The sequence below is a fragment of the Pseudochaenichthys georgianus genome, chromosome 18 (assembly GCF_902827115.2).
Source record: "Pseudochaenichthys georgianus chromosome 18, fPseGeo1.2, whole genome shotgun sequence".
Classification (NCBI taxonomy): Eukaryota; Metazoa; Chordata; class Actinopteri; order Perciformes; family Channichthyidae; genus Pseudochaenichthys; species Pseudochaenichthys georgianus.
In genome coordinates, this window is record NC_047520.1 from 19,294,747 (window position 1) to 19,310,389 (window position 15,643).

Consider the following 15,643-nt stretch of genomic DNA (forward strand, 5'->3'; position numbering starts at 1 on the left):
CCTGGCCATAGAATCACGATTTTATGGGGCCGGAAAAACTGGGGGGAAATACACACTAGCCGGTACTACGCTATATGGAAAGGCCACCAAAAACTGTCCTGGCCTGGACGTTAAAACGGGGCTAGCCGCTGCAATGGAAATGCGCTATAACATACCTTATTCCGAGCACTACTTCTGCTCCTCCGTCGCTTCACACTTGCAGAGGGCGATTTCTCAACTGGCCGAACTGGTGTCCTGGTCGGTGATGACACCAGAAAGACCGATGGTACTGCATCTCTATTGAGTAATGGTTGTTCTTTAAATCCCATGTTATGTTTGATCATACTCTCAGAGTAGTCGTCCGGAAATGTGAAATGTTCGCTGCATACATGAGCCTGTAAATCTCTCGGTTCGGGCCGGCCACATTTCGCTAGCCACTGCCTCCGAATGTACTTCTTACGCTTACCTTTTGGCAACAGATGGAACCGAGCATTCCGTGGATTGTTCCTATCCGAATTATGGCAATATTTCGCGATACAGTGAGGCATATTTGAAGAGAGAAACTACAGTAAATAACATGGAGATCAACGTGTCTTCGAAAACCAAACGCATGGATTACGTCACGTCCGGAAAATGGCGGCGCCCACAGTGTTGATGTTATTTCGGTATATAATCAGTTTAAAATCACTGATAATGTCATCGGATTAAAAAAAAAAAAAAAGAGACTGGCAGAGACTGGTCTGTTTTATCGGATGATAATTTTTAAAAAATGAGTGTCATGAGCATACCATTCCTTTAACAAAGGTTCTTCATGCATTCACTAGTTGCTGTTTTAATATTTAAAGCCTATGCTAGCATGTTAATGGATGCACATCTATAGGCTTTAGAGATGTTAAGATTCACCGATTCGCATCGGTGCACCGGCATAAACGTTCAAGATGCGAGTGCACCGGTTGAAAGAGTGCACATCGGCTACAGTTTGGGTTGAACCGGGTTGAACTCGCGATGCATCGATTGCGTAGCGTCTTTGCATCGGTAAAAAACCGATTCATTCATATAAAATCCCCTCATCTTGTCAATGCTCAGCAGAGACGATCTTTGATATTTGCTTCGCCACTACGGAGGCCGAGAGTCTCAGTTATCAACACACATGGAAGTTGAGGAGAAAGAGAAACACAGCGCACCGAAAAATACCTACAAATCAAACGTTTGGCAACACTTCGGATTGTTCAAGAAAGACGGTGTAATAGTCCTTTATGCTATATAGTTGACCGCAGGTCATGGAGAGTAATAAGGTATCCGTAGACCTTTGTATGAGGTATCTTTATTACTTAACAGGTCTACAGCCATGATACATAGATCCGTCCTAGATGTGGGCTTGCATACACACAGTATCACTCCGCAGCCCTCCCGCACCCCATCAGTAACGTCCTGATGGTATATGTGCGCGGCACTATATACTACAGACAGTCAATTTGAAAAATCGCTCGCAAATTGTTAACGATGCCGAGCCGCTTTAAAGTACACAAGTAGTACGAGGAACTTAGCGACGCACATAAAGAATCTCTGCGGCTGAAAAGAGAAACCTGGAAGTTAGACATGAGTTAAATCACTCAGTGAGGTGTTCTGTCAGAGAGAGTGGTGTTTAGTTTACAGCAGCCTGTGACGGCCAATAATAATTTAAATGTCTTCCTTACTGTAAGCAGTTATGAAATACCTGTTTGTGAAAGAGGTTATTTGTATTCTTTATTGTTATAGAACCCACTGCTTTCTGCTCACTGGTGAGTTAGCCTCTGGATGAGTGTTAAGCACATCAGGCTGGCAGCTGTATGGGCATTGCACTATGGTAGCTGTTATTTGCACATTGTTAATCATGAGCAATGCATCCTTACATTGTTTAACTGTGAGGTGTTATACAATTGTACTCTGGAGAGCTTTTAAAGGGAAAAACATAAACGGCATGATGGGATGTGCAGTACCAAATATGTAATGCACTTTTTTGTTAATGCATGATTTGCTGCATATAAGGAATAAAACAAAAATCCTCTGTCGTACCAAATTGAAGTTTCATTATTTTTGCATAGTGTTGAATCGCATCGCATCGTATCGCATAATGTTGAATCAAATCGTATCGAACTGTATCGCAACAGGGGTGAATCGTATCGTATCGCATCGCCTGGTGTTTCAAATGTATCGTTAATGTATCGTATCGTGGCAACGTATCGAGATGCGCATCGCATCGGCCTCAGTGATGGAGATGCACATCCCTAATAGGCTTGCATGTAACTGCAAGAGAGGGATTTCACCTGTGGTAGCACCAGGGCTCTCGACTAACTTTTTTCCCCATCCTCCCGGAACCGTCCCGAAATACAATCCAAGCCGTCCCGAAATTAATGTGGACCGTCCCGAATTTAAAATGTTAGTTTTTCTACATTATCATTAGTTAAAATCATTCAAAGTGACCTTTAACATAAAACATCATACAAATCATTAGATGATAATTCATCAACCTTTTTATTTGAGTAAATCATTCAATCACAGAAACAAAGGCCAAATATATTTAAACAAACACACAAATGAGAAACTTACTCTAATATTGAATCCAATCAAGTCCCATCCAATTATCAAAAAAATCCAACACTCTGTCCTGAAGACAGAACCCAGAGTAACCACTAAGCAGGATGACAGTCTGTAACACAGTCAGGAGACCTTTACAAACGGCCCCGCCCCCTCGCACACAGACGGGAGAGAGAGATTTTGTCTGGATTGGAAAGCTCGAAAATACATCATAGACGCATGTTGCATATTAGAAACGGAGTTGGTGAAACTAAAACTGCGATATAATGTGTATGTAGCAATAATACATATGACATTTATTTTTTAAATGTCTCCAGTACCGATAAAAAGTCCGATAACTTCGGAGCTTAACGTTACCACTGTCTTTAATAATTCCGGCCCGGGGCTCGGTACCCATCCCTACATGGGGAGAGGCGTAGCATATTGCTAAGGACTAAATATGATGGAGGGTTCTCTTCCTTATTACCCATAGGGGATGAAGAGGAGTAAGTAAATAAAGAGGCCGGCGCTCCAGGGTCTGGTTCTGCTGTGCGTTTTTGTGATGTAACGGTAAAACATTTCAGAATTCCTCCACGGGATGCCATTGTACATCACTCAACCCGCGAAATACTCACACTTGGTACATAGCTAGACCCGCGAATTCGCGGGCACAGCCAGCTGTGCGGCTGGCTGAGGCTGACAGCCAGCGGCACAGCTGTAGCTACGTACTGCGTGCGTGTGCGTGTGTGTGTGTGTGTGTGTGTGTGTGTGTGTGTGTGTGTGTATTTCGCGGGTTGCTAAATGTTTTGTGCGTATGTGTTTATGTTGACAAGGAGGTTTAATAACTGTGTGCTACACAAAACGTGCAGTCAGTTTCATTTTCATCGCCGTTTGTAGTAGAGTTAGCAGGGTATTTTTATTTTAACTCTCGTCCCAAATTCGTCCCAAAATTATTTGTTATCCTCCCGACACTATTTTTTTCGACGACCGGACGTCCTTAAGCTCGAGCCCTGGGTAGCACCACATAATGTCATTTTTCACGTTTGCATGTAACATTTCCTGCGGGTATTTATGCTAAAAACACACATTTAGATAATTGAAGAGCCTGCCTGACTTCTTTCGGAAATGTAAAGGCTTGTAATGCTACACCAAATGATGTGACAGAAAAGGGCAAACACGCTACACGTTTGCTCCTGTTGGCCACAATGCGAGTTGCATGAAGAATCTTTAACTTTTTTTCTTGAATGTCTTGAAGTTAAAATACATTTAAATGAGTCCTCTCTCGAAGTGTTTCTGTCTTCTTTGCATTTAATTGTGACTTTGCTTCCTGTCTCTGCAGCAGGTTATAGCTGCCATGGAGACACAGCTTTCCAACGGGCCGACGTGCAACAACACAAGCAACGGGCCGAGCACCATCTCCAACAACTGCTCCTCCCCGGTGGAGTCGGGCAGCATGGAGGACAGTAAAACGAACCTAATCGTGAACTACCTTCCTCAGAACATGACGCAGGAGGAACTCAAGAGCCTGTTCGGCAGCATCGGAGAAATCGAGTCCTGCAAGCTAGTTCGAGACAAAATCACAGGTAACACAAATGTTCTCAGATGCTGTGGGCTATGAATGTGTCCGCTGCATCGTTTTTATGTTTTTTTTAAATACATGGCATGCAAATTGAAGGTAGAGCTCTAATATAATCAATTAATCATCTCAGGGGGAGTTCACGGGAATTCTACGAGACAGGAACACATTTCTTCGGATGTATTTTGATGTTGCATGAATGCAGCATTTGATATTTTGCAATATGGAGTTTTTTCCTGCACCATCACTGTGCGTCTCTTTGTTGAGAATGTTATAAACTTGCTTTACATTGCAGGTTCATAACGACTGTTTTTAAATGGTAAATACATGCCTTAATATGTGGCAATATGCTAGTGCCATAAGATAAATAGGGCTGCAACAAACGACTAATTTGATAATTGATTAATCTATCGATTAATGAAACTATTAATCGACTATTCGGACTATTATGCCTCGCACAATTTCTCAAACGCTCTGATTTAGCCATCGACTTTTAGATTTAGCTGGAGGTTGTTTTAGCCATGTGGAAACTAACAATGAAGACAATAAAGATGAACACTTGATTCAAAAATACATATATTATTGAATTAACTAAACAAATTGTGAACAGAATTAACATTGCTTTTTATTTAAATTAAATACATAATATTTCACATCAAAAGAAACAACAATGTTTTAACAAATCGTATTAAATAATCTGATGACAGAACTGTAAACAGAATAGCTGAAACTTTAACAAAATAAAGAGTAACTCAGTTACCTCTAATCATTAACCCGTGTTTGTATCATTGAGTTAACTCTGTGTGTTGCTGCTAGCATACATAACACCTGACGTGGAAAAGTTACTCGTGGATGGGGATAGAGAGCTACTAGAAAGACAGTCGAATCCGGTGCATTTCTCCGTCTGAATGTGGAGCACTTTTGCTAAATGTTTAGACAAATTGCTCGTGTTATCGCCCTTACATGCTAAACTCTTATTGCACTTTTGGCAAAGAGCATTGTCCACATCGAGACTGGTAACATTTAACCACACCTTGGAGGGCTTCTCTCTGCCATCCCTGCCGTGTGTTGCTGCATGCATGTAGCAGCCGCGTGTGTGTAAACTGCCCCGCCCCCTCGCACACAGAAGGGGAGAGAGATCTCGTCTCGATTGGAAAGATCGAAAATACATCATAGATGCATATTTTTGTCTTTTTGCATATTAGAAACGAGTTGGCGACACTAAGACTGCGATATAATGTTTTTGTAGCAATAATACATGACATATATTTTTTAAATGTCTCCAGTACCGATAAAAAGACCGATAACGTTGGAGCTTAACGGCGTGTAAAACACACATGATGACGTCACCAACGAATCGACGACTGAATTAGTTGCCAACTAATTTGGTCATCGATTTTAATCGATTAAGTCGATTCGTTGTTGCACCCTAAAGCTAAATAAATAAAAAATTACGGAATTTGAAGTGGTTACTACTCAGAAGGTAGTAACCACTTTCATTGGTTTGGACTCCAAAAATCTTAGTTTCAGAGTTTCAATGAAATGAAAAAGTCTATATACACGTGTTTATGTGTAGTAGAAGAGCATTTAAAACCCTATCTGTATCACACATAGAAATTAACACTAAAGTTGACTTGAAAAGAAAAGTCTGCCAGTTTCTTAACTAGACATGGGTATATGATCCTCAGTAAAACAATTAAGTACTAATTAACCTTTAGGTTAACATCTGTAAGACGATATTTAATGTATTTTATTTTGGAGTTTACCAGTTAAGGTTTGTACAGAACTGTTTGTAAACTGCGTGTTTTATAACGCAAACAGCGTTGGGTCAGGACCAATGCAGTCTCGCTATTTGACTTTACTTGATCGTTGTTGTTGGTTTGGAATTGCACTTAATGTGGCAGCCCCTCCATATGAACTTGCTAACGGACAAGGGTGTCGGGATCGGTTTGGTATTGGGCCGATACTTGAGGCTGCAGAATGTTTTCATGAAGGTTTCCTCCTCGGCCTTTGTCCATCTGCTTCTTTATCACAGACTGACGTTGGTTTTTAAAGGATGTAAACACATCTGACTCGTTTTAAGATTAAGATGACCTTGTTGTTTTATTTTAGAGGTATCAGTTGTCGGGAGCAGTTGGGGGTTCGGTGCCCCTCTTAAGGACACCTTGGCAGTGAACTGGCACCTCTCCAACTACCAGGCCACACGCTTTATTTCTGGTCTGATGGAGACTTAAACTAGCCACCCTTCAATTCCCAAGCCAAGTCCCTACAGACTGAGCGACTGTACAGACTGAGCTACTGTACAGACTGAGCTACTGTACAGACTGAGCGACTGTACAGACTGAGCGACTGTACAGACTGAGCGACTGTACAGACTGAGCTACTGTACAGACTGAGCTACTGTACAGACTGAGCTACTGTACAGACTGAGCTACTGTAGAGACTGATCTACTGTACAGACTGAGCTACTGAGCGACTGTAGAGACTGAGCTACTGTACAGACTGAGCTACTGTACAGACTGAGCGACTGTACAAACTGATCTACTGTACAGACTGAGCGACTGTACAGACTGAGCGACTGTACAGACTGAGCGACTGTAGAGACTGAGCTACTGTACAGACTGAGCTACTGTACAGACTGAGCGACTGTACAGACTGATCTACTGTACAGACTGAGCGACTGTACAGACTGAGCGACTGTACAGACTGAGCGACTGTACAGACTGAGCTACTGTACAGACTGATCTACTGTAGAGACTGATCTACTGTCCAGACTGAGCTACTGAGCGACTGTAGAGACTGAGCTACTGTACAGACTGAGCGACTGTACAAAGTGATCTACTGTACAGACTGAGCGACTGTACAGACTGAGCGACTGTACAGACTGAGCCACTGTAGAGACTGAGCGACTGTAGAGACTGAGCTACTGAGCGACTGTAGAGACTGAGCTACTGTACAGACTGAGCTACTGTACAGACTGAGCGACTGTACAGACTGAGCGACTGTACAGACTGAGCGACTGTACAGACTGAGCTACTGCCCGCCGTTTAGTCCAGAAACATCAGCATTAAGAATGTAAGGGTCTTTACATTGAACAGAGGGTTCATTGTCTTGGTTATGAGGCTTCATTGTTGTCATCATGTCAAATGTCATAATGCTCTCGAGGCCTTACACACATATGTTTCTCTGCTGGCGGTGTACAGACTGAGCGACTGTACAGACTGAGCTACTGTACAGACTGAGCGACTGTACAGACTGATCTACTGTACAGACTGAGCGACTGTACAGACTGATCTACTGTACAGACTGAGCCACTGTAGAGACTGAGCGACTGTAGAGACTGAGCTACTGTACAGACTGAGCTACTGTACAGACTGAGCTACTGTACAGACTGAGCTACTGTACAGACTGAGCTACTGTACAGACTGAGCTACTGTACAGACTGAGCGACTGTACAGACTGAGCTACTGTACAGACTGAGCTACTGTACAGACTGAGCTACTGTACAGACTGATCTACTGTACAGACTGATCTACTGAGCGACTGTAGAGACTGAGCTACTGAGCGACTGTAGAGACTGAGCTACTGTACAGACTGAGCGACTGTACAGACTGAGCTACTGTACTGACTGAGCGACTGTAGAGACTGAGCAACTGTAGAGACTGAGCTACTGTACAGACTGAGCGACTGTACAGACTGAGCGACTGTACAGACTGAGCTACTGAGCTACTGTACAGACTGAGCGACTGTACAGACTGAGCTACTGAGCTACTGTACAGACTGAGCGACTGTACAGACTGAGCTACTGCCCGCCGTTTAGTCCAGAAACATCAGCATTAAGAATATAAGGGTCTTTACATTGAACAGAGGGTTCATTGTCTTGGTTATGAGGCTTCATTGTTGTCATCATGTCAAATGTCATAATGCTCTCGAGGCCTTACACACATATGTTTCTCTGCTGGCCTCTCTTACCTATGCATTTTCAGGCTTTCTCTGAGAAGCATTTTATATTAAAGGTGTATTTTTAGTAAATAAGGGGCGGTGGTGGCGAAGTCGATAGGGACTTGGCTTGGGAACTGGAAGGTCACCAGTTCAAGTCCCCGAAAGACCAAGTGCTACCGAGGTGTCCCTGAGCAAGGCACCGTTCCCCACATTGCTCCCCGGGCGCCGTTCAAAATGGCAGCACACTGCTCCTAACACTAGGATGGGTCAAATGCAGAGAAATAATTTCCCCATGAGGGATTAATAAAAGTTCATCTTAATCATAACCTGCAAAGGAATAGCTTCTCTGTATGTATTTACTGAATTCATACGAGGATGAAAGTGTATGGGCTGCAGGGAGTTTCTGTGGCTATGCAACCACAATTCTGTGTGCTGGAGTGAAAGATGGACTGAATTGACAGGTTATGATGGTTTAAAATGATTGTACATGGGGTGCATATTAACAGGAGTAGTGGGAGGGATTTAAGTGAAAGGAGATAAAGTAAACAAGCAGTTAGAAATCAGGCTGCTGCAAAGAAAAGACTAGTAAACCTTTAAACGTGAATCAGCAGTAATCACAGCTTGGAAACAGTTGTACAGATGCATTATGGGTGTTCCCATGCTACCTTGTGTGTCAGACTTTAATCTGCTCTGTCCATAAACCGTGCAAATCACCGCTGCTGTTTAATAAAACTGCTTAATGTCTGGGAAGTTAATGCAGACCCGCATATTTTATGATCATCTCTAGATTGCATCTTTTTACAGAAATAAACAAGTAATAGTAAAATTTAATTTGCTCACATTGGGTTCAACGCGTCATAGAGCGAGCAGGTCATTTCATTGGACGAGAGGCATACTATGAGAGCTGGTCACAGGGATGCGTTCAAATTTAGTCAGTCATTTGAGGAACTGTCGAAATGGCGAACGCAGATAAAGTTGAGCTCGAAAATCCTCCAGCATCATTGAAGTCTCCGGTTTGGGAACATTTTGGTTTCGCAGTTACGTACAAGGATGACGGACAAAGACAGGTGGACCGAACCAAAGCTGTCGGCATTGTTCAACTAACATTGGTTACGCGGCTGGCAATACATCAAACGTGCACACTCATTTGAAAAGGCATCACGCGAACGTGAATATCACCGGTACCAAAAGACTGAAGTGCAAACCCAACTCCCGCTAGCATTTAAGCCTCCACCACTCGCAGAGAGTTCAGACCGAGCCAAAGCTATTACAAACGGCAAATATCCTTATGTTGCCATGTTAGCAGAGCGCTACCTGGCTGTATCTGCTACCTCTGTCCCTAGCGAGAGGGTGTTCTCCACAGCAGGAGACATTGTTAGTGCCAGCAGATCTGCCCTTTCGGCAAGCAATGTGGACAAGTTCATCTTTCTTTAAGAAAACATGAAAATACAATGACAAGCAAGTCATAATGTCAAACTGGCTGCTTAGGTACTAGTACAGTTCAAATACAGATTATTTCAGTTCATCGAAATGCTGCACCTTAATGTTTATTATTATATTTTGTATTTATTTGAGTGAATATTCACAGTTTAATAATAATAATAAAAAACCCAAAAAATATTTTATATTTTGTGATTATTTCTTCTGCTGTACCGAACCGAACCGTGACCTAAAAACCGAGGTACGTACCGAACCTATGGGCTCAGAACAGTCTCATAATACACACGTGCACACAGAAGGATTCACACTTGTGTCTTTCAATGCACACACAAATGTGTTCCGTTTCATATACATGTAAATAAAATCCAATTACAGAAAAAAGTTTTACATATTTATTTTTGATCCTCACATATTTGTTTTCCGTTTAAAACCGCTGCACCTGCAAACTCAAACCGCTTTCTGTGCACGGATCGCTGTGCATTCGTGTGTGGGTTTTTTGAGACTCCCCTGACGGTCAGCCGATTCGTACTTGTAATTTTTTCTATCTATAGCCAATCAGATGTCTCCTCCATTCTAAGCCAATCACATGAGCGCGCCCCCACGAGGGTATGATTTCTTGCGTTCATGATGTAGCGCTTCATATACGCATTTTGCGCAGTCCGGTCAGCTCGCTAAACAGAGGGCGGAGCATCAGGTGATCATGCAGAGCTGCGAGTCTCAGTCAGACTCAGCAGCTGATCTGATCCCTCTCTTGCGTCCGGTTATACTTCACTCGCGTTTGTTAACTTTTTACTAACGGTATCTCGGCACCGAAACCGTAGTTTCGGTTACACACCGGTGGTTTCTGACTTGGCTCGTTGTCAGCCGGTAACCAGCTGCCCAGACATTTCGAGGGGAAAAGGGATGCAAACGGGGCGTTCGTGTGCCGTGGGAAGAACCTCTGTTTATTCACGTTCTTCAGACTAATCAGTTACATTGACACTGTATTGCATAGGCCTACATACAGTTACATTTCCCGTTCTGACCACTTAATCTATACTTTCGTCTCTCTCTTCATAACTCCGCACTTCGCCTTGGCCATCACATTTTACACACACACACTCCAAAAACCCAAAATCCCTTGCGGCTGCTACTCTTAAAGTGACAGGCCAAGCCTGTAACACGTTTATGTCCATATCGATCAGATCCAGCTCTCCTGATCGGCCTTTATAGAGAGCACCGATCAAACTATTAAGAGTGAATATCGGCCGATAATGACCGGCGGGGCTCCCCCCGTTGACAGTTCACTGTCTAGCACTGGCTTCGTAGTGCACTGATCGATTAGGCTAAGCTAACCTGTAGCTGCTCCCTCCACACTCACAACAACTTCATACAGACATAAATAAAGCAGCTGTATTCGCCATGTAGGAAACACACATTTAAAACTGTTTTGCCTGCCGTTTTTGTGTACATAAGCGTTCATCAATGGTTCGGAAAGTGGTGCTGTACCTTAATAATATAAAGGCTTGTATTTGCGTGCATTTCCTGTTCGGAAAGTGTCAATGTACTGAGAGTGGAGGTGTCCTGACACATTAGCGCCTGCAGGCAGGCTCCATGGAGCTGTCAGCTCCGGACTGCGCAAAATGCGTACATGAAACGCTACGTCATGAATGCAAGAAATCTACCCTCGTGGGGGCGCGCTCATGTGATTGGCTTAGAATTGAGGAGACATCTGATTGGCTATAGATAGAAAACATTACAAGTACGAATCGGCTGACCGTCAGGAGAGTCTCAAAAGACCCACACACGAATGCACAGCGATCCGTGCACAAGAAGCGGTTTGTGTTTGCAGGTTCAGGGGATTTAAACGGAAAACAAATATGTGAGGATCAAAAATACATATGTAAAACTTTTTTCTGTATTTGGATTTTATTTACATGTATATGAAACGGAACACATTTGTGTGTGCATTGAAAAACACAAGTGTGGATCCGGAAATACAAGTTTGAATCCTTCTGTGTGCATGTGTGTATTATGAGACTGTTCTGAGCCCATACGAACCGAAATGTTTGTGAACCTTTACACCCCTAATAGATGGATGATCGCAGTAACCAGCAGAATTGGGGAGTGAAAAACTGACTTTAAACTCAGTTGGGTAAAAAAAGAGTCTGTTAATTTAAAGGAGACGTGTCATGCTTTTCTGGTTATTACCCGTCCCCTTGTGTGTTATGAAGGTTTTTATGCATGTAAACGGTCTGCAGAGTCACAAACCCTCAAAGTACACCCTGTAGGGAGTAAAACTCTAACACAGAAAATACCTCCCCAAAACGCCTCGTTGGAGATACGTCACTGTCCATTTGGTTCTTCGTGGAGCCGTTACGTTACGTCCGCGGAGCCCTTACGTTAAGCCCCCGCTGATTGGTCCAAATTGACCAATCCACGGACTTCCTCACACACTCAGTGCAGGCAGCTCTGCTGATTTCTCCTCCCTGGCTGCAGGCTGATATCAGGCAGTCGGGATTGCGGCGTTTATCAACCTTTTTCTTACTCAATATCAAGCCACACTTATTGTTTTTACTTCGGCTGTGACTTTGTGTGTGCTCAGGATGAGTTTGGCTGTGTTTCGATGTGTATCGATAAACAAGGAAACCACACCTCCACGGAGCTCAGCGCGATTCACAACGTCCCGACCAATCAGAGCACACTGCGCTCACAGAGAGGGTGGGGGCTGGAGCTATTGGAGCTACAACGAGCCGTTAAAGGCAGAGAGTGAAATTCAGTGAATACACGTAGTTTACAGAGATGCTGTTTGAGAAACCAATGTGAGTTTGGAAAATTGCACAATATAAATCTATTCTAGTAGACCTCAACAATGGAATTATGATCAGTGGTAATGGCCATGACATGGGACCTTTAATTCAGACATGCGAGTGCTTCCTGAGGCTGGCTGACGCTGCAGACGCTTGCTCTGTCTCTGCGTGTTCAGGGCTGTGGATCTAAGCCAGCCAACATCTGGGTGCTGCATCAGATGTTGAGTAATCACGGAGAGATGCTCGCTGCATCATCTCTGTTGTCTTCCTCCCACTACCGGCTGCTCTGTATCCCAGCAGGAGGCCTCTCCACCTGAAGACAGCTCACAGAGAGTAGTTTGTTTCATAGGAGGAGTCAGAGCTTCATAAAGTGTCATTTCACCCGCACGTATGCTTCTAATAGCTGTCCCTGAGGTGCAAAGTGAACTTTAGTTTATGAACTTCTCTTGCTCACAACAGAGATAGTCACGCTAGTGATTAAGCCTGGAGGCATGAAGTATGGTGGCCAATGGGTGCAAACGCGCTACAACGACCCAGAACATTTCCATTTAGAGAAATGCGCTGCAGCTTTAGCAACGATGCAATGATGCAAATATAAAAACTTGATGAAACTAAAAGCACTGAAGTAATGACCTTAGAAAAAACAATATATACATTTGCTCTGCTTCTCTGTTTTAATTCTTATTAATTGTAACGTATTTGGACATTTGAACACATCACCTCTCAAGAAGCACATTTTTCTTCTTTTTGATATAAAGAGAAACTAGTTAAAATGTTTGGGAGTGATTGACATGTTTGCACCTTGATCTGGTCTCTGGACACGTTTTGATGGGAATCTGACCCAGATTTCCTCTCATAGAAAGTTTTTATCACGAGTTTCCTCTGTGCTGTATTAATATGCTGAAGCAGCTTGAGCTGCTGAACTTGACCACACTGGAATTGCAGAGACCCAGAGAGTGGGCGGAGGAAATTGAATTGTCTCTTTGCACATAGAGAGTGGGTGTCAATCTATTATACATTTAGAGATAATCTGCAGCGGGAGGGGAACACACTGTGAGAAGCAGAGCAATTGCTGTCATTTCTAGACATGTTTGTGAAAGTTGTTTTTTTAGAGGATTTATTCTATAAAAAACCTGCAGACCGGCCTGACCTGCTGTTTTCTTCACCTGCTGCCAAATAACCAAAACCCACTGACTACATGATGCCGTTAGGTTTAACAATACAGAGCCGCAGGGATTTCTGTGGTGGACCCTGAAGGCAGCATCTTCCGGCTTCAATGGGATTTTTCCATTGGATTTTGGATTATTGCAGAAAATAATATCTGTGGCAAAAACAAACATTTTTGTTACTTCCAGGTTTTGTTCAGCAGGATAATCTCCACATATTATCACTACTTATGGTTTCTGAAGTAAGAAGCTAATATTAGGCTATAAAGGAACTACGGTCACAGCACCACTGCTAAGCTAAAGGCAGCTAAAGTTGAGCGTGATGATGCTTTGTACTCATTTAGACACTTGTTAGCAACTGCTGTTTTTAAATTCACCAGTTAAAATTAGGGATGCTCCGATCGATCGGTCACCGATCAAGATCGCCCGATACTCACTCTCTACCGATCGATCGGTGCTCTCTAAACATGCCGATCGCGAGAGCCGATCGCAAGACGTAAAATACATGACACTTTTCTCTGTGTGCGGCAAAACAAGCTTGCCAAAATGGCTTCACCGGTCTGGCATTATTTTAAGGTGTCCGAAAAAGACAGTAAAATAGCGGTATCAGTGTGAGAAAAAGTTTTTAGAGAGTACTTGTCCATGGACAAGTGAGTTTGGCAATTTACTTGTCCGAATACATTTTTCACTTGTCCAGAATGGACAAAAATTGGGGCCACTGGAATCTTCTTCTTCGTCATCGTATTTTACATTTTCCCACGGTTTTTACAACACCGCTCAACGTAAGTGAGCGGTAAGATTTTACTGCATCACACATAGGGTTGGGTATCGTTTGGATTTGAACGATTCCGGTTCTGCTTTTCGGTTCTCGATTCCGGTTCTTTGAGAGGGTAAAAATAAGTCAAACTGGGAGAAAAATATATTTATGAAAACATTAAGTCAAATCTGTATTCCTATTTACAAATCACTTCATACTGTTGAATTTCTTACGGTTATTGAATACAATTATATAAAAATAATCTCTGCATTGTTTAGTTAGTTCTAAGTGGTGCAGTTTGAGAATGTACAACTGGCCCAGTGTCCTCTGATGTTACACTGCAACCTGCCTGTGAGACACAGTCCAACCACACATGTCCAACACATAGGACATAACCTAATAATAATAATAATACATTATATTTATAGCCTACAGCAGTGGTTCCCAAACTTCTTGTGCCCAAGGCACACCAAAGGACAAGTACAAATCTCAAGGCACACCTATTATGCAAAATAGCCCTTATAACATGTGTTATCACTCATATCATGTAAAATATCTGTATTATGTGCATAATTATTTACTAATGCCAAATAAAATGTGACAAAGACAACTATATTACTCATGAAATATTTATTAACGAAATATTTCAGAAATTAATTTGAAACGTTATCAAATTAGGCTTCATCAAAGCAGCAACACACTCATTTAAACCAGACAGGTCACAACATTAAACATGAGACAAAGGAAATTCAGCACAGAGAACTGTCAATGCAAGGAAGCTGCATTGTCCATGGTCCTGAACTACAAATTATAAATGTAACATTTCAGCAGAGATGGGGTCGTTACTAAAAAAAAAGTAATATATTACATATTACTTTAAAAAAAAGTAATATATTACACTACTTCGTTACTCTCTACATAAAGTAACTCGTTACTTTACTCGTTACTTTACTCGCAGGGCCGGCCCGCCCCTCCCTGCAGGCAGATCACGCAGACTGCTAAAGTTTCAAATGTTCTCTTTAGTTCAGTTTCCATTGTCGCATAAGACTGATCCAGATCCTGAATGTTTTCCTATCTGACCATGGCTGTTCTCTGTCTCCTACTATCTGTATATTTTGCGCAGTCTATCTCTGCTCACGCTATTGCGTCGGCGTGTTCTCCTGCGTGTTGGCCATGTGTTGCACTGGAACCAGACACCGCAAAGACTTCAGCCGAGCACGTACAATAACTCTCCTTACCAGCAGGCGGCGGGAGTGTGTATTCGTCATTCAAAACAGGCAACAACCGGAAGACAGAGAAGAAGAACAGACTGTGATATAAACAAACAACAAATAGCGTGTGCGGTAGCTCCACCTTAGCATGTGTTCTTTGCAGGTGCTTGTTGAGGTTTGACGTGGTGTTTACAGCAGTGGATAACAGCTTCTGGCCTGGACACAGT

General features: G+C 42.8%; 1 protein-coding gene across 3 annotated transcripts in view; it reads left to right on the forward strand.

Annotated features, from left to right (window-relative positions):
* Positions 1 to 15,643, forward strand: part of elavl2 (ELAV like neuron-specific RNA binding protein 2) — a 51,856-nt gene that overhangs the window by 20,813 nt on the left and 15,400 nt on the right. For 2 of the 3 annotated variants that reach the window (XM_034106434.1, XM_034106435.2), the window contains exon 3: positions 3,875 to 4,118. In XM_034106434.1, the coding sequence (XP_033962325.1) occupies positions 3,875 to 4,118 (244 nt within the window). The remainder of the gene's footprint in view (positions 1 to 3,874; positions 4,119 to 15,643) is intronic. The other variant, XM_034106436.1, reaches the window with a different exon arrangement.